This window comes from Balaenoptera musculus, chromosome 13 (genome assembly GCF_009873245.2).
Source record: "Balaenoptera musculus isolate JJ_BM4_2016_0621 chromosome 13, mBalMus1.pri.v3, whole genome shotgun sequence".
Taxonomy (NCBI): Eukaryota; Metazoa; Chordata; class Mammalia; order Artiodactyla; family Balaenopteridae; genus Balaenoptera; species Balaenoptera musculus.
Genome location: NC_045797.1, coordinates 38,088,866 through 38,110,354, shown reverse-complemented (window position 1 = coordinate 38,110,354; position 21,489 = coordinate 38,088,866). Strand labels below are relative to the sequence as shown.

At 40.3% G+C, this 21,489-nt stretch overlaps 1 protein-coding gene and 1 non-coding gene across 3 annotated transcripts in view; both read right to left on the bottom strand.

Moving 5' to 3' along the window:
* The window catches only part of XPO1 (exportin 1), a 42,790-nt gene extending 36,804 nt beyond the window's left edge, over positions 1-5,986 (bottom strand). Inside the window, exons 1-2 of one of the 2 annotated variants that reach the window (XM_036873097.1) lie at positions 5,230-5,986; positions 1,716-1,847 (exon numbers count right to left, since the gene is read on the bottom strand). In XM_036873097.1, coding sequence (XP_036728992.1) covers positions 1,716-1,841 — 126 coding nt within the window. In that variant the 5' untranslated portion in view covers positions 1,842-1,847; positions 5,230-5,986. Of the gene's footprint in view, positions 1-1,715; positions 1,848-4,407; positions 4,427-5,229 lie in introns of those variants that run through there. The other variant, XM_036873098.1, reaches the window with a different exon arrangement.
* A 14,743-nt stretch (positions 5,987-20,729) lies between these two features.
* Positions 20,730-20,806, bottom strand: TRNAI-GAU. The gene is given in 2 exon segments: positions 20,730-20,765; positions 20,769-20,806. It is a non-coding gene; the product is annotated as a tRNA-Ile (tRNA).
* Between the last annotated feature and the right edge of the window lie 683 nt (positions 20,807-21,489).

Genomic DNA, 21,489 nt, shown 5'->3' with positions numbered 1-21,489 from the left:
GAAGTGGTATATAAAAAATTGAACAAGGAAGTGTAAAGATATCACTTTCAGAAAAGGGGTTCTTAACTGCCTTTAAGCTCTAAGCCTGTTCCCTTATCTATAACAAATACCAACTTACTGATTATTCTTTATGCAATTGACTTGTCCCATGAGAAATCTAACTAGACATAAAATTCTTAGTTTTGGGAAAGTTAACTTTGTCTTCATAAATGGAAAATATCTGTAAACACTTTTCTAAATCTAGTCTTTATTCAAAAGTCAAATTTAAAACAAATCATTAAATCTCGACACTGTGAAACATTAATAAAGCAGTATTACAACATAGTCTTCATAATTACTTCTGTTATAAGCCTAGAACGCTGGTCTATTTAGTCATCATACTTTTAGATGCTGTGAACCAGGTTAAAAATGAAGACTAAAGAGCAGTGGCAGCTTAATGATGTGATAAAATTAAATGCCAATCTTCCTAATGGCTTATAGACTTATGCTTCTAATATAGTCAAAGTTGAGCCCAACCTTACTTCATGCATTTCAACCTTACTGTCATACTTTCTTCCAAAAGCAGCTGCTTTCCATACATCCATGCTGGGATGAAATGGAGCTTAAAGCTCCATGTTCAATGTATGGTATGTGTAGTAAATACGGATACTTTTGCAGGAATGCTTTTGGAGACAAGAACACTGATCGAAAGCGCCTAGGAATATAAAACTGTACTAACAAGCTTACAAAATCACTGTAATTTTATCCACTCATACAACTTTCATGGCCCTTTTTCCCTTTAAATTTTTTCTTTATTATAGTGAAACCAATGTTAGATTTCAGAAGGGAATAGAAATACTTATGCACTTGCTAATATTTATACATCATGTTTTTTTGGACTATCTATAAAAGATACTACTATATCCACCTTTCAGAGGTTTCTAAAAAGTATGAAAGCAGCCAGGGTTTAACTATGCAAATATAAATTAATAGCTTGAAGATACATTATCTACCAGAAATGCACTTTTTGGCAAAAAAATTTTACTAGTAAGATATCTGTCACGTCACCTTGTAAGATTTTTTAAATCCAGGAACAGAAACTTTTACTCGTTTAAAACTTTACATTATTAGGTCCGCAGGGTGCAGATTCAAGATTGTCCAGTTTCTTGTACCATAAAAAAATTTTTAAATTTCCAAACATTCCTGTTTTTTTTTTAAAAATCCCCAAACCTTAAACTGATCAAAACATAGATTAAGTGTAAGATAATTTCCTATTTTAACAGTATCACTTTTACAAGTGCTAAAATTCAAATAATGTAAAGATACTTGGTATTGTGGGATATTTAAAAGAAGTTTTATCTGTGAAGTACTTCTGCAATTTAAATGTTTCAAAAACAGAAGACTCATATTAACTCCAAATACATTAAATATATAAGGGACATACAACCTTTAATATCTACAAAACATTGAATACATTGGGCTGTATCTTTTATTAAATAGGGTAAAGGCTGCTGAAGAACAGAACAAGTATAATAATAATACTCCAAAACATCCCACTAATAAACCATTTCAAAATATAATGCAATTTCTTTCTCCAGACCACCTCTCTGAATTAATACATAATTCCAATTTAATACAAACTATGGGATACTTTTTAAAAAGGTGGTAATTTAAAATTTTATTCTAAACTCAACAACTTTATTACACTGCAATAATGTTTTGATCAGCTACTTTACCTGGGCTCCTTCTCCGTGGTATAAGCAATTCACCACGTTGTCTAAAAGGTTGATATCCAGTTTTTGGCTGAAATCAAGCAGCTGGCGAGCTGCATGGTCTGCTAACATTGTCATAATTGCTGGCATAGATTACTGAAAATAAAGAAAAAGAATTTAAGGCGCCTATGAAGTTTTGATATTGTCAAAGTTTCTACTCAAGTTATTTTACTTCAACCATGTTCTTACAAATATTTTACTTTGTATTTCAGAGATTTTACCTAAACAACTGAGATAGTAAAAGCAAATAAATGCTGAAGTTACTTAGGTACTCCACAACTGCATTAATCATTAGGGTCCACTTTATTTTTAGACCCCAGAAAAATCATACTGTTCTTTCTACTAACATGTATATAAAGTTACCCTAACCCATTTAAAAAATGATTATTAAAGAATTTATAGCCCTAAAAAAAAAAAAAAAAAAAAAAAGAATTTATGGCCCTAAGACCTGATACAATTTAAAATCTGGATCTCGAAAATTTTAAATACAGATGAAGTTCAAATGGATCCCTGCCCCCCGCCCCAAGTAGGGTCTTCTAGTTCAGTAACAGCTCACTTTCCCTCATTTCATGTTACCTTAATTTTTAAGATATATTGAAGACGCTAAAAATTAAATGTGGTATAAAAGTTTTCCTATATATAGCAATGATTAGCTAACAAGTCTAACAAATCTGGTACCTTTAGCCTCTATAGAATTTAAGCTTTTGCACTCAATTAAACCATCTATATTTGTTTCTTTCATCCCTGAATGAATTTGGAGATTTAAATTACAAGCGTACAAACTCCTTGAATATATGGTCTAGAAAAAAAACTATGGTAATATGTCAAACAAGATTTTTTTTTAATTTCCAGGTACTGAATGGCAAAACAAAAGGCTGTAAAATCTTGCCATTTCCCAAATAAGACCAAATTCTACCATAACAGAAAAATGAGCTTCTTCACCTCAAGTAATGTACTGGCTAAAACCTACTGGTTCATATGCAATGGTACCCCTTTAAGAGGATTCTACTCCAAGGTGCTGGCACACATGCACATTCTTGTTGCCCAGCCTTATAAAAATCTTTCCTTTTGCTTTTTCTTCAAAGCCAGTGCCACTTAAGTCTGACTGGCTAAATCAGCACTCCTCAAACTTTTTTGGGTTAAGATGCCTCACAATCAGAGAACAGGACAGCTGTTGCCCAATTAAAAAAATTCACAACTTTGTATACAATTACAGACGATTCAGGACACCATGAAAGCCATGCATGAAACCTTGAGTTAAGTAACCCTGGTTTACTGTACTTAGACCCAACAAGGTCAGATGGTCATCTCTACTTCTCCCTCTCTTAACCTTCCAAGATCAGGAAATGGGTGGCTAACTTGATTACATTATGTTTGGACAAAGCAGCTTGTTAGGAAAAAGGCATTATTTCTTGTCTATTTTATAACAGCTAAAAAACGTTAATAATGGCAGCAATTTCAATTTCAAGTCAAATGTTTTATTTAACGATAATGTCAGTTACAACAAAGTAAAAGTCTGAAGGATCAGTTAGGTTAGATATAATGTAAAACTGAAAAATTATGAGTTCGAGGATTTTTATTCCTCTTAAGTCCATCCACTGTTGACAGTAAAAACTAGTGAGATTTCAAAAATTTCTACAGCAGTTATTAAATGTATTTTTAATGCAAAATACCTGACATACACAATCTTTGATCTAAATACTAATATGAAAAAGAAAATATATATTTCACAAATGGAAGTGTAAATTTACCCCATTCAAGTGCCATACAATTTCAAAGGATCAGAACAATCTTAAAAATTGAGGCTCAAAAGCAATGTCCACAAAGAACCAAGATCTATATATCAAATGTTTTCGATTGGGGGGGTTAAAAATTGAACGAACTTTTATCCTATTTCGTCCTATCATAATTTAATAGCCAAAACGAGAAAGAATAAAGTGACTCTAAAAAGTTTCATTTTCAAGCACATTGTCCTTACAAAAATGAGACAAATTCCTGTGGAAAAAAATCAGTTTTAGAATAGAAGCTTGTATTAAATACAGCAGGGTATGCCACCCTTAAAACTAGCGGCTATCTTCGAAATGACCTACCTATTCTCGAACCGTACGTAGTACAGAAATGGCGGCTTTCTAGTCAATGCCAAGCACATTTAGTCTCCCAAATCAAATAGCTTCCAAAACATTCTTTCCACTAACAGCAGTGTCCCACGCGCTTAAGATACACAATCAGGCAGACAGCAAACAGCCATAGCGGGAGAGGTGAAAGAAACCACAAAAGCTTTTCCTTCTCCTTGGGACACTCAATCCTAAACTCCACTCACTGTATAGCAAATATAAGGTATTATCCAGCCACGTGGTGACTCTACAAGTGACTACCAAAATACCTTCACTGCCACTTCAAACTGAATAGGCAGGCAACTACACACTGCCAGCTCCCATCCAAAAACCAGAAAATCATAACCGTTGCTTAATGGTAACTACATAGCAGGTCAAAAAACAAGTCGCTGCAAGGAGAAAGACTGCTACTTTAGATTGTGTGGGCAATTGCCTGCTTCATTCAGTAGAAACACACCTCACTAAGGCCCGCCCTCCCCTCTCTTCCCACCCGAACCGATGTGCAGCACTTCTAACTATAGCATACTGGAGCACGCACTCACCCCGCCCATACTCGGAGAAGGCATTTAGACCAGCCGCCTGAAGTTCACCGCCCCATTCTCTATGCAGCATGGCCTCTGCGTGGTCAGAGGAGGTCCGGGCTGGGCAAATCTCTCATGCTTCCCCCAGTACACCACTTCCTACCACCCACCCCAAACTCAGACATGGGAATGAAAGAGAATCAGGGTATTATCCACTGTACAATGCCAGCAGTAAATGAGTCGATCACTTTACACACCCAAGTCCCCCCAAACAAACTACAGCACGGAACCTCATCTGCAGTTCTCTGAAAAATCAACTAACCTTTCCTACTTCTAATTCTACTCTGTAAAAAACCAGAGATTCTGAGTTTCCCTGCAGGAGGAGCAAGGACTTAAGAGCCCCTCCCTCCCGCGATCCCAAGCTCTCCACCGAGGGGCCACGTGATGCAGGCGGACGTTTCAATGCTGCTGCACTAAATATTTCTGGAAACTTCCACTCCTAATAATTTACAGAAATGTTCCTGAAATCACCCCAACTTCTCCCCAACCCAAGGGGCTGGGGAAGCCCTTCCACCCCCGCGCCGGGCCCCACTTCACTATCACGCTCCTTGCCTTCCTCGACCGCTACCCGCACACGCGAATGACCCAGCAAGCGCTCCCCTCCCGCGGCAGCCTCCCCGCCTCCATCCCCCAGCGGCAGAAGCGGCTCCATTCAATCGCAGGCTCTGCTGTGGGCCCGCCGCCGCCTCCCCGGTTCGCCTCCCGCGGCCGCCGCCGCGCCCCACGCCAGCCTTCTCCCGCCCGGCCGCCCGACCCTCGACCCCGAAGACACAGTCGACTTACCCAGAGATTGAGCCAACTGCTTCTTCCTTCCTTGTCGGGGGATTAGGGCGAGGGAGGATGGGGGGGGGAGAGGGGAGGAAATCAAGGTGGGTTTCACAGTTTTCCCACCTTAAAAAAGGAAATTAAAAAAACGAAGAGGATAAGGGCAAAAAAAGCTCAACAATATTTACTATTTCAGGGACACCTCCCCCCGATACACACACCCGCCCCCCCCAAAAAAAAGAAGGGGAATTAATCTGTGGAATAAATGCTCCCGCCTGGCTAGGGAGTGAGGGAAGGGGGAGGGGAACGGGGTCAAGTCCCAAAGATTCTGCCCCAGGGAGACCCTCCAGCTACAGGCGGCAGCAGGAGCGGCAGGAGTAGGGGCTGTAGAGTCCACACGGCCGGGGGACGCTCTGCTGCCAGTTGCAGTCCGACTCCCCCCTACCAAAATACGGCTCCCTCTCTCACGCGGCTCCGGCGCTGGGCCCCCCCCACCCAGGCTCGCCTAAACTTTCCCCCCTTCTCCTGCTCCTCAGCGACTGGTGGTTCCCCCCTCCCCCTCTGGGTGGTTGCACGGACTGCAGCAGCAAAGACTGGAACAGGCACCGCCGCCGGGGCTGTAGCTACTGTTGCTCTTGCTGATGCTGTAGCTCCCGCTGCTCCTGCCGCGGCCGCTGCAGCCGCTTCTCCCCCTCCTCCTAGTGCCTCAAACTCGGAACCGGTTGAAACCGGTTCAGACTGGGAGATTCCATCTCGGTTGAGTTTTCAGCCCATGGCGCCGCGGAGCGTTTGGAACCTGGGCCTCCGCCCCCAGCCCGCCCGCCCATTGGCCGGTTCCAGCCACAGCCGCGCCATCAGCCTACCTTCTATTGGCCAGATCGCCCGTCAATCCCACCTCAAGGCTCCACACAAGCCCGCCGCTTCGTCCCCCGCCTCTTTCCAGCAGCGATTTGCCCGCAGAGTGGGGGAGGGGAAGAGGGGCGGGTCGCAAAGGAGCTAGGAGGAGGGTGGAGGAGGAGGAGGTGGGACGAAGAGCTGAGCCCTGCAGAGAGGAGAGCGAAGAGAAGCCGCGCGGAGGATTGGTTCGAGCGAGCTGTCAATCAAACATAGCCCGCCCTCGACTTCCCGCCCCCTCCCGCCGCTCCCCCTCCCAGTGTTTAGCCCGCAGGCCCGGCCTTTCCGGCCCGCTCATTGGCTGGGCGCCTTTGGTGACGGAGAGGGTGGGGCGCAGCTCGTGAGCTGGTGGTGGCGCGAGTTTGAGCGCGGCGCGCGGTAGCCTGCTTTCGCTCGGCTTCTCCCGGACCCGCGCTGGCCCGCCCCCGCCAGCTCCCGCCAACCTGCGGGGCCTGAGCCTGCCGGGATCGGGACCCGCCCTTCTGATGGGGGCTGCGCTACTAAAAGGGAGGGCACAGCGAATTGTTTTTTTAATCGGGGAAGGGTGGGGTGGAAAAAAGGAGCGAAAAGAACACAACGGAGGCCAACTAATTGTAGGCCCCGGACCTCTCTAATCCATTTTAAAGGCCTGGGTTTGGGTCCAAGATGTTGAGAGGTTGGGGTGAGGTGGGGGCGCGCGCTCTTGGCGCCTCGTGATTTTCTCGGAGACATGGGAAAGATACTTAGCTAGTTCTTGGGCAAGTCTCCTTCAAATTGTAACTCGGTTTCTCCCTAGGGTGGAATTTGGCTTCTTTAACAACCGATCCTTCCTAAAAATTAAGACGCTATAGTCCCTGTAATTGGTTTAACATTGTCTGTTTTTTCTGGGTGAGCTTACATGCCAACTGCCCTTGATCTTCCCCTACCCTCGGTTTTTCCTTTCAGCATAGCTGCCCTTCGCATACTTCATCATCACCAAATAGTATTTTCTTTGAAAGTCGCATGCATTTGGCCCTTCATATGGTTGCCTCTCTTGCCCCCAAGTGCCCCTCCAAGTAAGCTTTACTGATTGATCTTTGCTGAAGAAACACCAAGTTTAGTAGGCCCATTGTGCCACCAAGAGGTTGATAAATGATTTATTAAATCAACACAATTTTCTTCAGCAAATCCTCACTCACAGTGGACAAAGGCTTACACCAAAGCATAACTCCCTCACCCTCCAATACATTTACCAAAATGATATTGGATTACTTTCAGACCTAAGATTTTTATTCATTGCCTAACCGAACAATACCAAACCAAAATATATAATATATATGATATATACACTGATCGTTTGGAATACTTACATTCTATTACCGGAAAAGTGGGGCTGTCCTGTTTTTTAAAAAGTTTTTCCCTCCGCATTTTCAGCTCTTGAAACAGGCCACTGGTTTTTTTAGATGGCAGAGTAATAGGAATACAAACTGGGCATAAGACCTGGCTCTGCTCAGAATGTGACCTTGGGCAAGTCATTTCACCTCTTTGGGCCTCAGTTTCCTTGTCACCCATTTTAATGAGGCTGATATCACCCATGCCTGTCTCATCCATGTAAGGGTGAAGCAGATGAGAAGGAGCAGTGCGACTCATAAAGCACTTTGTGGATTGTAAAGTCCGAATTGTCCCAGTTTGCTGACCCCTTCTTTGGCTCTTTTCATGTCATCTTTAAATCATATCCCTTAGGAGGTCTTATCTGTCAGACCATAGTGAATCAGATGTAAATATTTAGCCCATTGTTTTTGCTTAGAGTTAGCCAAAAAGTGCAAAAAGAAGTGACAGGAGCAGATAATTATGTTTGATCACTGTATTTTCAGAATCAAATTCAGAACACAGGTTTGACATATTTCTAATCCTTTTCTCATTGCCTTCATTTGTTGGAATCAAACAGACTTCAAACCTTGGAGTGGGATATGAATAAGGAAATGTAAGTAAACTGTATTGAGTGCCTGCCTGCTATCTAGCAGGCTGTTAGAGACCTTTCTGTACAGTATTTCACTGAATTCTTATAGCAACCCTGTGAGGTAATTACTCTTTTCCTGGTCCCACTCTTGCTTCCCCACACCCTCTATCACGCATACTTACGCATACACACAGGTACACACCACCCCACAGGAGCTGAGTCAACTTAGAACCCATGTTTGTGTTCTTTTTACTAGTTCACATTGTCTCACAAAACAACATTCATCAGAAAAAAGAGAAACAGAAACTCATAAATTCCTTTTTACTACTTGTTACTTATTTCTATTAAAAATTTTTTTAATTTAAAAAGTAATACATGATCATGGTTAACAACTCAAACAATAGAGAATGAAGTATCTATGGTAAAAAATAAAAGTCCTCTTCATATGTCCTCCCCCCCCCAGCCCCCAGTTCTTTTTTCTGCTCTGGGATAATCATCATTAAGGGTGTGATATGTATGTTTTGAGATATTTTCTATGCATTTACAAATATACTTGCTTTATGTTTTGTTCAGCATATATGACATACTATACATATTATCTGGTGGCTTTTTTTTTACTTAACAGGTCAGAATGTATAAATCCACTTCATCCTTATTGACAGCTCCATTGTCTTCCCCATCTTCTCAGTACTATAAATTACTCATCCAGTCCCCTATTGAGGACAGTTAGGCTATTTCTGGTTTTCTCTCTTAAAAATAATGCTTCAGTGAATATCCCTGTACATTTATCTTTGGGCACAAATGTGAATATATCTCTAGGTTCATATCCTAAAAGTGGAACTACTGTGTCAAAGGCCATGTATATTTGTTATTGTGATAGGAACTGCCCAAGTGTCCCCTAAAATGATTGTGTCAGTTTTCACACCCACCACAACATGTGAACAGTACCTGTTTATTCCCTATCAAACCATAGATATTTGCTATTAAGGTCACACCAGAGTCAAATCTTTGCATTTTAACTTGATCTTTTGCCTCTGAAGACCGTCTCTACTGACTGTGAGCTCTTCAAGGAATACACAAATTATAAGATTAAATACCCATATAATGTAGTAAAAAATATTTGAAGTAAGGTATGAATTAACTATATTATCTTAATAATGGAATTGGTCATTTCACTCTTTTTGAGAAAATTGATATCACTTTGACCTCAGAGATATAACAATGACCTTCCAATATGCACTTCTTCCTACCAGTCATAAGGAACGGGCACTTAGGCTGAAAATACCATGAGTCTGACTCACTGGGTGTATTCATGTATTGAGCACAAATTCACAATTCCATGGGATTTTTCTTCCAATGAATCTTTAGGGCACGTTTGTGACTTAGTAAGACCTGAAAGGAAGCACTGGGAGAAATATTTCTTTGTAAATATCTTATAAGGAAATTGTTTCTCTATTTGCTTTTAAGAATACTTCATAAAACAATACATCACATCACATCACATCCTTGGATTTCAAAAACATTATAGTGTAACTTGGACAATAGTACAATTGTGTATGGTGGTGAAGCATGGAGGTGGGAGAGAAGAGATACTCTTTTCAAGAAAAAACTGCCCTGGGGGCATAGTCCAGTTTGCAACCCTATTCCTATCAAACCCAATTTACAGTGTTGAGAATATTTATGGCAAATTATGAATATTCTGTCTGTGGAGCTAAACTCCCTATGTGTCTGAGACCTCAGTGAATAATCTATATGGAGTCTGTGACACCTCAGATCATTCAGAAGCAGAATCAGCAATTGTCTGAAAGTGAGCTGCTGCCTTTTGGGGAACATAGCAAAAAAGCATCTGAGAAGGCTGCTAAGTCTAGGAGTTATAGTTTGACAGTCTGAGAAATTTATACAGTTCTATAAGGTAATTTTCAACAATGGGTCCCAGACTCTCTTATATAGAAGTGAGATATGAAGTATCATTTCACTAGGATCATTCTCAGGCAGGACAAGGGAAGCCACAGAGTTGTTTTTGCTGAAGTATTTCTAAGCCAAAAATAAAATAATGAGCTGGGGTTTGGGGTCTGCATAAATAAGAAGTAAAAACAAATAAATAAACAAAGAAACAGGGAAGGTAAGATGCCTTTTCTTTGGAAAGATGTGGGTTGGAAAGATGCCATTTCTTTCACATATAACATACCATTAACTACTAGGCAATTAGAATCAGAGCAGGAAGTAAAATAAGGAAATGAAGAGGTGATGCTGATCCATTCATTCAACAAATATTTTATTGAGAGCCCAGTAATTGTTGGTCACAGATCTAAGTGCTAGGGTTTGAGAGGGCACAAATCCGACAAAAATCTCTACTTTTATTGAGCTTTGAGTCTAATGGAGGACACTGGGAGTAAATAACAAGTCAGAGAAAAGGTATGTTGTATAGTGATAAGTGCTAAGGTTAAAAATGAATCTGGTTGTTGGAATAGGGAATCGGGATGGTACAATTTTAGACATGGTGGCTGAGGAAGGTGATACCTAGAACGTAATATTCAATAAAAGACCTGAAAGAAATGAAGGAGGGAGTCCTTGCAAGCATTTGGGAGAAGAGCTTTCCAGGCAGATGAAAAAATAAAGGCCCTGAGGCAGGTGCATGTTTGGTGCTCTAACACTGGTGTGTTAGAGCCAGTTCAACTGACTCCTGGGAGCCAACTGTTAAATTTTCAAGAATTTTGTAAGCTGGTTGTGAAACACAGCCATTATTAAAAAATTAAATTATATAAACTTACTATTAAGTAAATAAATTATATTAAAACAAAGGTAATAAATACTCAAAATTGATCACTTCCTAATTAAGTAATTTCATTTTACTATTATCTATGCTCTTGAGATTATTTACATCAACGGTATTTGCATGATGGAAACACCATATAATGATGTGCTACTGCGAATACCTTCACAACTCCATGATTTGTGACATCACATTGGTGGCTTGAAATTGGCCATAAAGGGAGTATTTATACCATGGAAGTCAGTTAAAGCAACAAAGGGGCCAGATGATGTAGGGCCTTACTCTAGGCTGTTGTAAATGCTTTGACTTGTTTTCTCAGTGAGACTGGGAGCCAACCAAGTGTTTGAATACAGATGTGATGACTTGACCTGACTTCAAATTTTAACAGGATCAATCTAGATGCTATGATAAGATTAGGCTGGGGAGCAAGAGTAGAAAAACGGAGATCTATTAGGAGACTGCATTCATCCAGGGATAGATTGGGGCTTGGACCAGAGTGGTAGTCATGGAGGTATTCAAAGTCAAAATATATTCTGAAAGTAGAGTCAAAAGAACTTCCACTGGATGGGATGTGTGAGAGAGAGGATTTGAGGATGACTCCATGGATTTTGGCTTCAGTGACCTGGAAAGGTGAGTTTCCATTTTCTGAGATGGGCTTCAGGAGACACAGTCAAGGGGAATGGGGCTGAATTAGAATCATCAATTTCCTATCATCTATCCTTAAGGCAGGGGCTTTGTGCCAAGTTCTTAGCTGTGCTTAAGAAATATTTGTTGAATTCATGAATTAATCTCTTTTGGCATTTGTAATTGAACAAAGTCCTGGAAATTAATGTTGATGAGAAGATGTTACCAGATGTGAAATTCTGTGACTCTAAGACTCTGAACAAAAGGAGAAAAGCTACTAGATGCCACTCCAAACTAGGTCCACTTTCCTTCCTTTAATTCTCACCACTTAGTAGGTCTATCTGACATTTTGCTCTGCATCTTTCTGCCTGCCTGGTGCTTTAGTTGTCTGATCAGAAGCAGAAAACTTAAAAAGCAGATAAGAATAGTAATATATTATCAAATTTTGATAACATTTAATCAAAAGTAAGTTTCAAAACTTATTGTCCTATAATAAACTGAAAATAGATTCTAACAACAGTAAAAAGTGATCTATCACATACTCTGACTTTAGAAGGAAAGAAGAACATAGCAAAGTTAGTGGATCTATTTCTGTGGTTCTCAATGCGGGCAATTTAATCCCCAAGGAGACATTTAGCAATCAAACATTGTCTCACCAAAAAAACATTGTTAGCCAAAGTCAGAACCAAACAGAGCACATTATAAGTCCAGGTAGAGCAGAAGGTGTAAGTGATAATAATAATAATAACACGAAGGCGTTGTTGGTTGTTGGGGAGCTACTAGCATCTAGTGGGTGGCGGCCAGGGATGCTGCTAAACATCCTGCAATGCACGGGACAGATCCCCACAACAAAGAATTATTCAGCCCCAAATATCAACAGTCCAGACGTTGAGAAACCGTGATCTAGTTATAAAATATTTGAAGTTATCCTGGCCTAGTAAGGAAAAAAAAAAAAAGCTGAACCTCAACTACATCAGTCTTTCTCAAACTTCACTGTATACATGAATCGCCTGGGGTGCCTTTTGAAATACAGATTATGATTCAGTAGGTCTGGGCCAGGTCCTGAAATTCCTTTTCTGACAAACTTCCTGGAGATGCTGATGCTGAGTCCCTGGTTTGAGTAACAAGGCACTGGATTATGCCACTGTACTGTCTTTTGGAGTGGGATGGGGACAGGGATTCCTTAAGAATTTGTACTGAGAAGTCCCAAAAAATAATGTCTGGGGCATGGTATTTGCAAGTTTTTACTCAGCTCATAAAAAATACGTTATTTTTGGGTACTCTGTATTTTGCGATTCTTTCCTCCTGGTCAAAGCTTTAAAGTGTATTTCTAGAGCAGAAGAAATTCTTCTCTGAGGAGATCAAATTAGCCTCATAAATGTTAGTAGAAAAAATCTCAGTACCTCAAGTGTGAGGTGGTACTATTTTTAAACCATTTCAAGCTGATTTCTATATACTTGAGAATGTCAGAATTAAACAGCTGAGAGATCATAAACCCAAATAGATCAGAAGGGGAAAGTAATAATAAGAACAGCAAGTATAACCTCATATGGTCAGAATGACTATCATTGAAAATTCTACAAATAAAAAATGCTGGAGAGGGTGTGGAGAAATGGGAACCCTCCTATAATGTTGATGGGAATGTGACTTGGAGCAGCCCCTATGGAGAACAGTATGGAGGTTCCTTAAAAAAACTAAAAATAGGTTGCCGTATGATCCTGCAATCTCACTCCTGGGCATATATCCGGAAAAGACAAAACTCTAATTCGAAAAGATATATGCACCCAATGTTCATAGCAGCACTATTTACAATAACTGCTAATAAGACATGGAAGCAACCTAAGTGTCCATCGACATGAATGAATAAAGAAGATGTGGTACATATATACAATGGAATACTACTCAGCCATAAAAAAAAGAATGAAATATTGCCATTTGCAGGCAACATGGATGGACCTAGAGATTATAAACACTAAGTGAAGTAAGTCAGACAAAGACAAATGTTATATGACCACTTACACATGGAATCTTAAAAAAAGTAGAAATGAACTTCTTTACAAAACAGAAACAGACTCACAGACATAGAAAACAAACTCATCATTACCAAAGGGGAAAAGGGGTGGTGAGAGATAAATTAGGAGTATGGGGTTAACAGATACATACTACTATATATAAATAGATAAACAGCAAGGATTTACTGTAATAGCACAGGGAAACTATATCGATATCTTCTAATAACCTATAATGGAAAAAAGTGTGAAAAAAAATATATAACTGAATCTCTTTGCTATACACCTGAAACTAACACAATATTGTAAATCATGGCCTTCCCTGGCGGTCCAGTGGTTTAGACTTTGTGCTTCCACTGCAGGGGGCATGGGTTTGATCCCTGGTCGGGGAACTAAGATCACGCATGCCACGTGGTTTGGCCAAAAAAAAAAAAAAATTGTAAATCAACTACACATAAAAACAAAACAAAACAAAAAAACAGCAGGTATAATGATGGCTAACATCTATTGAGCACTTACTATGTCCAGGAACTTCACTAAGCACTTCATGCTATTTATTCATTTAATTTTCACAATAACCCAGTGAGGTAGGAACTATTACTATTGCCATTTTAAGATGGGAAAGTGAACACAGAAAGTTAAGATATTTGAAAATAAAGTGAAAAGTATACAAGGATACCCTGATTAAAAAAAAATGAGTGAATGAAGTATGAAATTTCTTCTTATTTCCTAGAAGAATAAGAACCAAAAGAGGTTCTTATTCCTTTCCATTTGGATGTAAATTTCAAAACCTTGTAAGAAAGAAAAGAAAGAGAAATACTATTACCTGGAAGGACTGGAACATGTAGATGTAATGGATCTTAAAAAAATACAAAACAAACAAACAAAAAAAACTTGATTCTAATTTGACTAACTTAGGAACTTTCAAATTCTCTTAAAATTTATTTTAGATCTATGGTCAAATTCCCATAGAAAAAGAGTTAGTATAAATCCTACACAACATTGTAATCAATTATACTTCAATAAAATTTTAAAAAAATTCTGTAAGTTATTTATTTACTTATTTAACCATTCTAAATTTATTTCAATAACAGGTACATTTGCTCAGGCATTTTTGAAAATTGTCACAATTCATGGAATCTTTTCTTAAGAACAGTCTAGCATGATTTGCCAATACAACTCTTTATTTGTAATGTAGCTTGAATCTGAAGATTTTCAAATGAATAATATTTGAACCACTTTTCACTTGGAAAATGAAGTGGAAAATGTTACAGAACTATATGGGCCATTATAGTCATAATTTCAGTAATTCTAATCCTCTATAGATGAGGCTTATGCCATTTATCTAAGAAATGTGGAAAACGATATATATGTATAAGCATGAGATCATAATATCCTTCTCTACCAGTTCCTTTTATACTAATTGTTGTATTGCATGGAAATATAAAGTATATTTTGTTTGCATATACAGACATTCATTCCTCCTCTCCCTCGTTCTTTACACTTTGAGAAAATTGGAGAGAGAAAAAAGGAAAAGGGGGAGGGGATTCATGGAATGGAAAATGTCCAATGAAAATTCTCTTCTCACTCAACAATTTCAAAAAAAAAAAAAAACAAACCTCCATAATACATTTGGAGGTTGCAAAGGGGCTTCATTACAATGCTCTGACACTTGGACACTTACTGTTTTTTCTTTTTTTTTTCTTAATGCATCAATTTGTTTACTGAGAGTCAGCTATATATTAGGCACACTTACTATTTTTTCTAGTTGGATAAAGTAATTTACTGGAAATCAAATAGTAGTAGTAGTTTATAAGAAAATTCCCTGGTAGGACCCTCCTACACTATTGGCAGGAATGTAAATTGGTGCAGCCACTATGGAAAACAGTATGGAGGTTCCTTAAAAAGCTAAAAACAGAGTTACCATATGATCCAGCAATCCCACTCCTGGGCATATATCCGGAGAAAACTCTAATTTGAAAAGATACCTCAATGTTCATAGCAGCACTATTTACAATAGCCAGGACATGGAAGCAACCTAAATGTCCATCAACAGATGAATGGGTAAAGAAGATGTGGTACATTTATACAATGGAATATTAATCAGCCATAAAAAAGAACGAAATAACGCCATTTGTAGCAACAAAGATGGACCTAGAGATCATCACACTAAGGGAAGTAAGAGGGAGAAAGACAAATATCATGTGCTATCATTTATATGTGGAATCTACAAAAATAATACAAATGAACTTATTTACAAAACAGAGACAGACTTGCAGACATAGAAAACAAACTTATGTTTACCAAAGGTGGGGGGGGGGGGAGAAATAAATTAGGATTTGGGGGATTAGCGGATACAAACTACTATATAAAATAGATAAACAACAGGATTTACTGGATAGCACAGGGAACTATATTCAATATCTTATAATAAACTATAATGGAAAAGAATCTGAAAAAGAATATATATATATACAAAACTGAACCACTTTGCTGTACACCAGAAACTAACACAACATTGTAAATCAACTATACTTCAATAAAAAAAAAAAAAGAGAAAGGAAATTCCTTGGTAAATTGACAATTTATCAGTATCTGCTATTTGCCAGTTGCTTTGTATATGTAGACAGTCATAAATGTTAGAAATAAGGCCAAAGTAAATTCAAATTTCTAAATGTTTGAATGTTCAAGAAAATAAAAAGCAAAATTTAAAAATCTTTATATACAGTGAAATTTGGGTTGTGCCATAACACCATGAACACAGAAAATGTACCACAGTATAAATTCAAACTAAAATAATTTTTTCCTGATTTACCCAGATAATTATTTCACACTTTTTTTTTGCCTGTAGAGATTCCAGCCTACTGAACACACTTTGTAAAAAATATTTTAGTGTGTTTTAATATTTAAAAGTTTTTAACCTATTCTGAGATCCATGAAAACTGAAGTATTTGAAAATATTTGTCTTTCCTACGTAAGTCAAATTATACCAAAGGACACATTGAAAGTAGTTTGCCTGATAATTCATCTATAGGTTTTGTGTAGAACCTAAATATAATTTCTGTGCTCAGGACTTCCCTGTTGGTCCGGTGGCTTAGACTCCACGCTCCCAATGCAGGTGGCCCGGGTTCACTCCCTGGTCAGGGAACTAGATCCCACATGCCGCAACTAAGAGTTCGCATGCTGCAACTAAAGATCCCGCACGAGGCAACAAAGATCCCGCGTGCTGCAACTAAGACCCAGCGCACCCAAAAAAAAGAAAAAATTCTGTGCTCATCACTAATGCACGACGAAAGCTTTTCTTTCCAGATTGCGTTTGCACCATCACAAGCAACACTTCTTTCTTTACTGGGTAACAGTTGGATTCCCCAACAAGGGTTTTGCCGTGGATTTGGGAAGACAAGGCGAGCACAGCGTGAACAAATAAAATGAACAAAGGTGCATGAAGTGGAGGCTGAAGCAGGGTGTCAAAGCTGGAACAAGGGGACCACCGCAGCAGCTGGTGGAGTTGTTAGGGGTGTGCAGTCGAAGGCTGGGAGGTGCAGGCTTAGCAGGAACCTTATGCCATCCAGGAGGCTGAGTCAAAATAAGCCCCCAGCCTTGCCAGACTGAGGAAATAGAAAAGAGTGCCGGGTTGGCCTTCAGAGGCAATGAGGTAGGAGACAGTAAAGAGCACAGATTTAATTACCCAGGTGGCAGAAGCATCTTCTTGATAATAAACCAAGAGACTCAACCCAAGGAAACTATGGAGAAGGAAGAGAGAGACTTATGAATGACATGGGTGTAACCAGTTTTAGCTGCTTTTTTTTTTTTTTGGCTGTGCTGCCTGGCTTGCAGGATCCTAGTTCCCCGACCAGGGCAGAGTCCTAACCGCTGGACCACCGGAGAATTCCCAGTTCGAGCTGCTTCTTATAACACTAGGATACAAATCTTCTTATTTCATGCAAAGGTTTCAGTTTTCTGATCAGAAAGAGAGTGGGCCAGGAGACCAAGAAATTCGTGCTATACCAGATTAGTCAGGGTTTTGGAGAGCCCCTATGGCCCTGCACCTATTATAGCATTTTCAAAATCCACGGTGGTCCAAAAGGGCCTCAGTTTTCTGAGGAGTCCATGCTTCCACTGGTACAGCTAGAAAAAACTAGAGGCAAGTCAATGGAGCTTGTCACTCAGTTGTTTCTGGAGAATTTGTCCAGTCTAGTCTTATGGTAGCGTCAGCTCCAATGCTAGAGAAAAATATAAAAACAAAACCGAGTCCTTGAACGAAGTAAGCCAATGAGAGAAAAACAAGGGGCCGTTGGAAGTTCACACAGCTCCTGATCATCTTTCCATCAGGAGCTAACCTCTCCCCTACACCTTACTGACAATGTGGACTACAGCCTGTTTCGCTCCCAGCCTCCTATTATTCCTGTTAAGGAGCCGGATCACCTGGGCCCTCTGGCTGCACCCTCAAGGCAGGAGATGCGAGTGCTCTTCCATAGACAGGGAATAAGAGGAGAAGACAGGCCTTTCCTTCCCTTTCCACCGAGGCCTCTCCAGAGAGGACCCAAAGGACTGCAGGCAGCCCGAAGGCCAGCACGGGGGCTCCTAGAAAAATTGTCTTCTAGTCCCTGCCTTTAGAGACGTAGAACTGGCAGGTGTTATTTCTCCTTCTAGTTTTTCTCACAAATGAGTGGGGTGGGGTGGGAGAGTGGGGAGAGTGGTTTCAGGCACTTAAGCTTTAGTGGGAGTGAGAGATCTGCAGACATACTTCTTATAAGATCAGGGTGACGAAGGGAAGAAAAGAGGACCACCAAGGGGACCTAAAGGGACAGAAAGGGGACCCGATGAGGGAGGACAGAGTAAATGGGGCTTCATCCTGGAATCTAGAGAGGGAAGGAGAATCACATGCAAATCTGAGAAGGCAACCGGCAGAATGTCATCATGAAATTCTTGGTAGGAGGGCATGAGAGAATTTGCTTCTATTTGCTCCAGCGAACATGAAATCCCCGAGGTCTTGTGAACAACATAAACTTCCTTGGTTGTTGAAGACTGTAGCCCAACAACTTATACTGTGGAAATAACTGGCATAGAGGAAAACATATGCGGTTTGCCTGAGGGACAAAAACACCTTCATTTATAAATTCCACATCTATATTGCAAATTCTGCTCCTGCAGGAGATACGTGGCTTTCTAGTAGCTGCAACAGAGAGAGATAGGTTTGAGCGGCACCAAAAAAGTGAGTTTCACAGGATCAATCAATAGTTTTATAAATGTTGCCGCATTTTTAAAAATTGGAACTGCAAAATGGGACAGTGAAAAATGTCTGGAATCAGGAGAGCTGAATTCTCCTCCCCATTCTACCCGTAATGGACAGGCAGAGCTCTTCACCGTCTGTGAAGTATTCCAACTGTCCAAAGGTTCCTAAAGTCCTTTCTGGCCTAAAGATAATCCCTAACTTCTGTGTGTTCCTTTCTTCTTAGAGATTAAAACTGATAAAGAGAGGGGCAGAAAAAAAAAGTTTATTAGGGATTTTATGAATATATGTGTCTTAAGGAAGCATTCCCTATACTTGTTCAGACATTCATTCATTTAGCTAATATTTTGAGTCCTTGTCGTGGGATACATACTGTGCTGGGGCTGGGAATACAATGATGAGAAAAACCTTTCACTTCCCTGGACAGAAAAAGACCTAATGATGAAAATGTTTTCCTCAGATGTGATTTTTCCTATAATTGGGTCTACAATAGCCTCTATGTAATCACACATCGTTTCATAAATTTGAACAAATTATCCTTAACAAGTAGGGGTTAATTTAGTTGCATGGTTGGTTTTTTTTTTTTTTTTTTTTAATACCAGGGAGCTATTTTCATTGAATGATCTTAGAGAAAGTCTTTGAAGACATTTCAGAGTCACTTGGTCAAAAGTATTTATTGATAATTTACTGCATGGTAGATTTGCTATAGGTGGTGAGGATATGGTAAAAACAAGTCAGGTAGAGGCCCTGCCCTCAAAGATTCATAATCTTGCGTCTATTAAAGTATGAGAAATTTAAACTAGTTTCCACTCATGCAATTTAAACTTTGTTATGCTAGTCAATTGCCCCAGCTTCATAAGGTGGCCCTGAAATTTTTCAGGTGATTCTTTTTTTTCAATTCAGGACTGTTTGCTTATTTAGACAATTTGTGACAAACTGTCACTTTTTCAAGCAATGCTGCCAGCGTGTTGATTTTAAAAAATAAATGTGACTCTTGCCACATGCCACTCATGCCACTCTTCCTTCTCCTCTCTAGTTCCCCATTCCCTCCTTTCCAATTTTAAAAAAATCCTTCAGGGACTTCCCTGGTGGTCCAGTGGTTAAGAATCTGCCTTCCAATGCAGGGGACACGGGTTTGATCCCTGGTTGGGGAACTAAGATCCCACATGCCGTGGGGCCAACTGAGTCTGGGCTCCGCAACTACTCTGCCCATGCACCTCAATTAAGACCCTACGCAGCCAAATAAATAAATATTCTTTTTAATAAAAATAAAAAAAATTTAAAAATCCTTCAGTGTCTACCCTTTACCTCACAAGAAAAGAAACCCCAACTCCCTAGCACATCAGGCAAGGCCCTTGGTGACTGGACCTTGCCTCCCCCAGTCCTGCTTGTGCTCTGAGGCTTGCACACGGTCCACTCTGGCCACACTGATTGCCATTTCCCAGAACAACAGTCTCTCAGCTCTGGGCCTTTACTCATGCTGCTCCCTAAGTCTAGATGGCTCTTCACCCGCTTCCTCCTTCTGGTGACTTCACTTATTCCCTGGACTTGGGTTCATCTATGACCCCCGCAGTTCCTGTGCCTACATCCATCCTGGGACTCACCTAGTACAGTACAACGGCCCACTGACACATCCATCTCCTGACCATAATGGGAAATTTCAGGATGGTGTACAGGGCTGACACGTAGACACCCATAATGAAAGTTTTGAATGAATATGAATAAATGAGCACACATCTACAGATGACATTCCTAGCAGGGAGAACAACATGAGGGAAGACAAGCATGGTGCATTAGGGACTCTGGAAGGAATTCAGAGTGTTTGGAAAATGTAGTTGAAGAAGATGAATGGCTAGAGATGGGACAAAAGAGAGAAGCAAGGACAGATGCAGCCAGTTTGATAATTTGGACTTCATCCTGAGGACAATAGTGAGTCATTAAGGGGTTTTAGGAAAAGGAGTAATTAGACGTGTTGATTTTTTTTTTTTTTCTTTAAGTAACCTGAGCCTTCCAAGTCTCAGCTAGAGAGGTGTAACCACCTTGGGTGGTAAGGAGTAAAAGCGCCCGTGGCCAGTACGGGGATCAAACCCGCGACCTCGGCGGTGTTATCAGCACCACGCTCTAACCAACTGAGCTAACCAGCCGCGACCAGAGTAATTAGATTAGCGTTTTAGAAAGAACCTTGTAAAGAATAGATTTGAAGGAAGCAAGACTGGGGATGAGGAGATATGTTAGAGTGACTACTGCAGAAGACCAAGGAAGAGCTGATGATGGCCTGAACTAATCTAGCAGCCTTGAGGATAGCAGGAGGTGGAAAGATTCAAGAAATGTTAAGGGGGTAGAATTGGCAGAACTTGGTGGTTCATTGGTTGTGCATCTTCCCTCCCCAACCAAGTGCTAAACTTCTGAAGTGCAGGAACTCTGCAATATATGGCTTTGTATTCCATTAAGTTACCTATGGTGCCTACCTATAGATTAAGTGTTCAATAAATATTTGTTGAATTAATAGATGAATGAGTGAATGAAACTATAGCTACACACAAGCTCAAGCTGATAAATCCTTACTCTTCAAAACAAAACAAACATATAACTCACACAACTTAGATTTACAAAAGACTGTAAAACAACAGAAAAGGCTAGCTCGGGGACTTCCCTGGTGGCGCAGTGGTTAAGAATCCGCCTGCCAATGCAGGAGACATGGGTTCGAGCCCTGGTCTGGGAAGATCCCACATGCCGCGGAACAACTAAGCCCGTGTGCCACAACTACTGACCCTACGCTCTAGAGCCCGCGTGCCACAACTATTGCAGCCTGCGTGCCTAGAGCCCG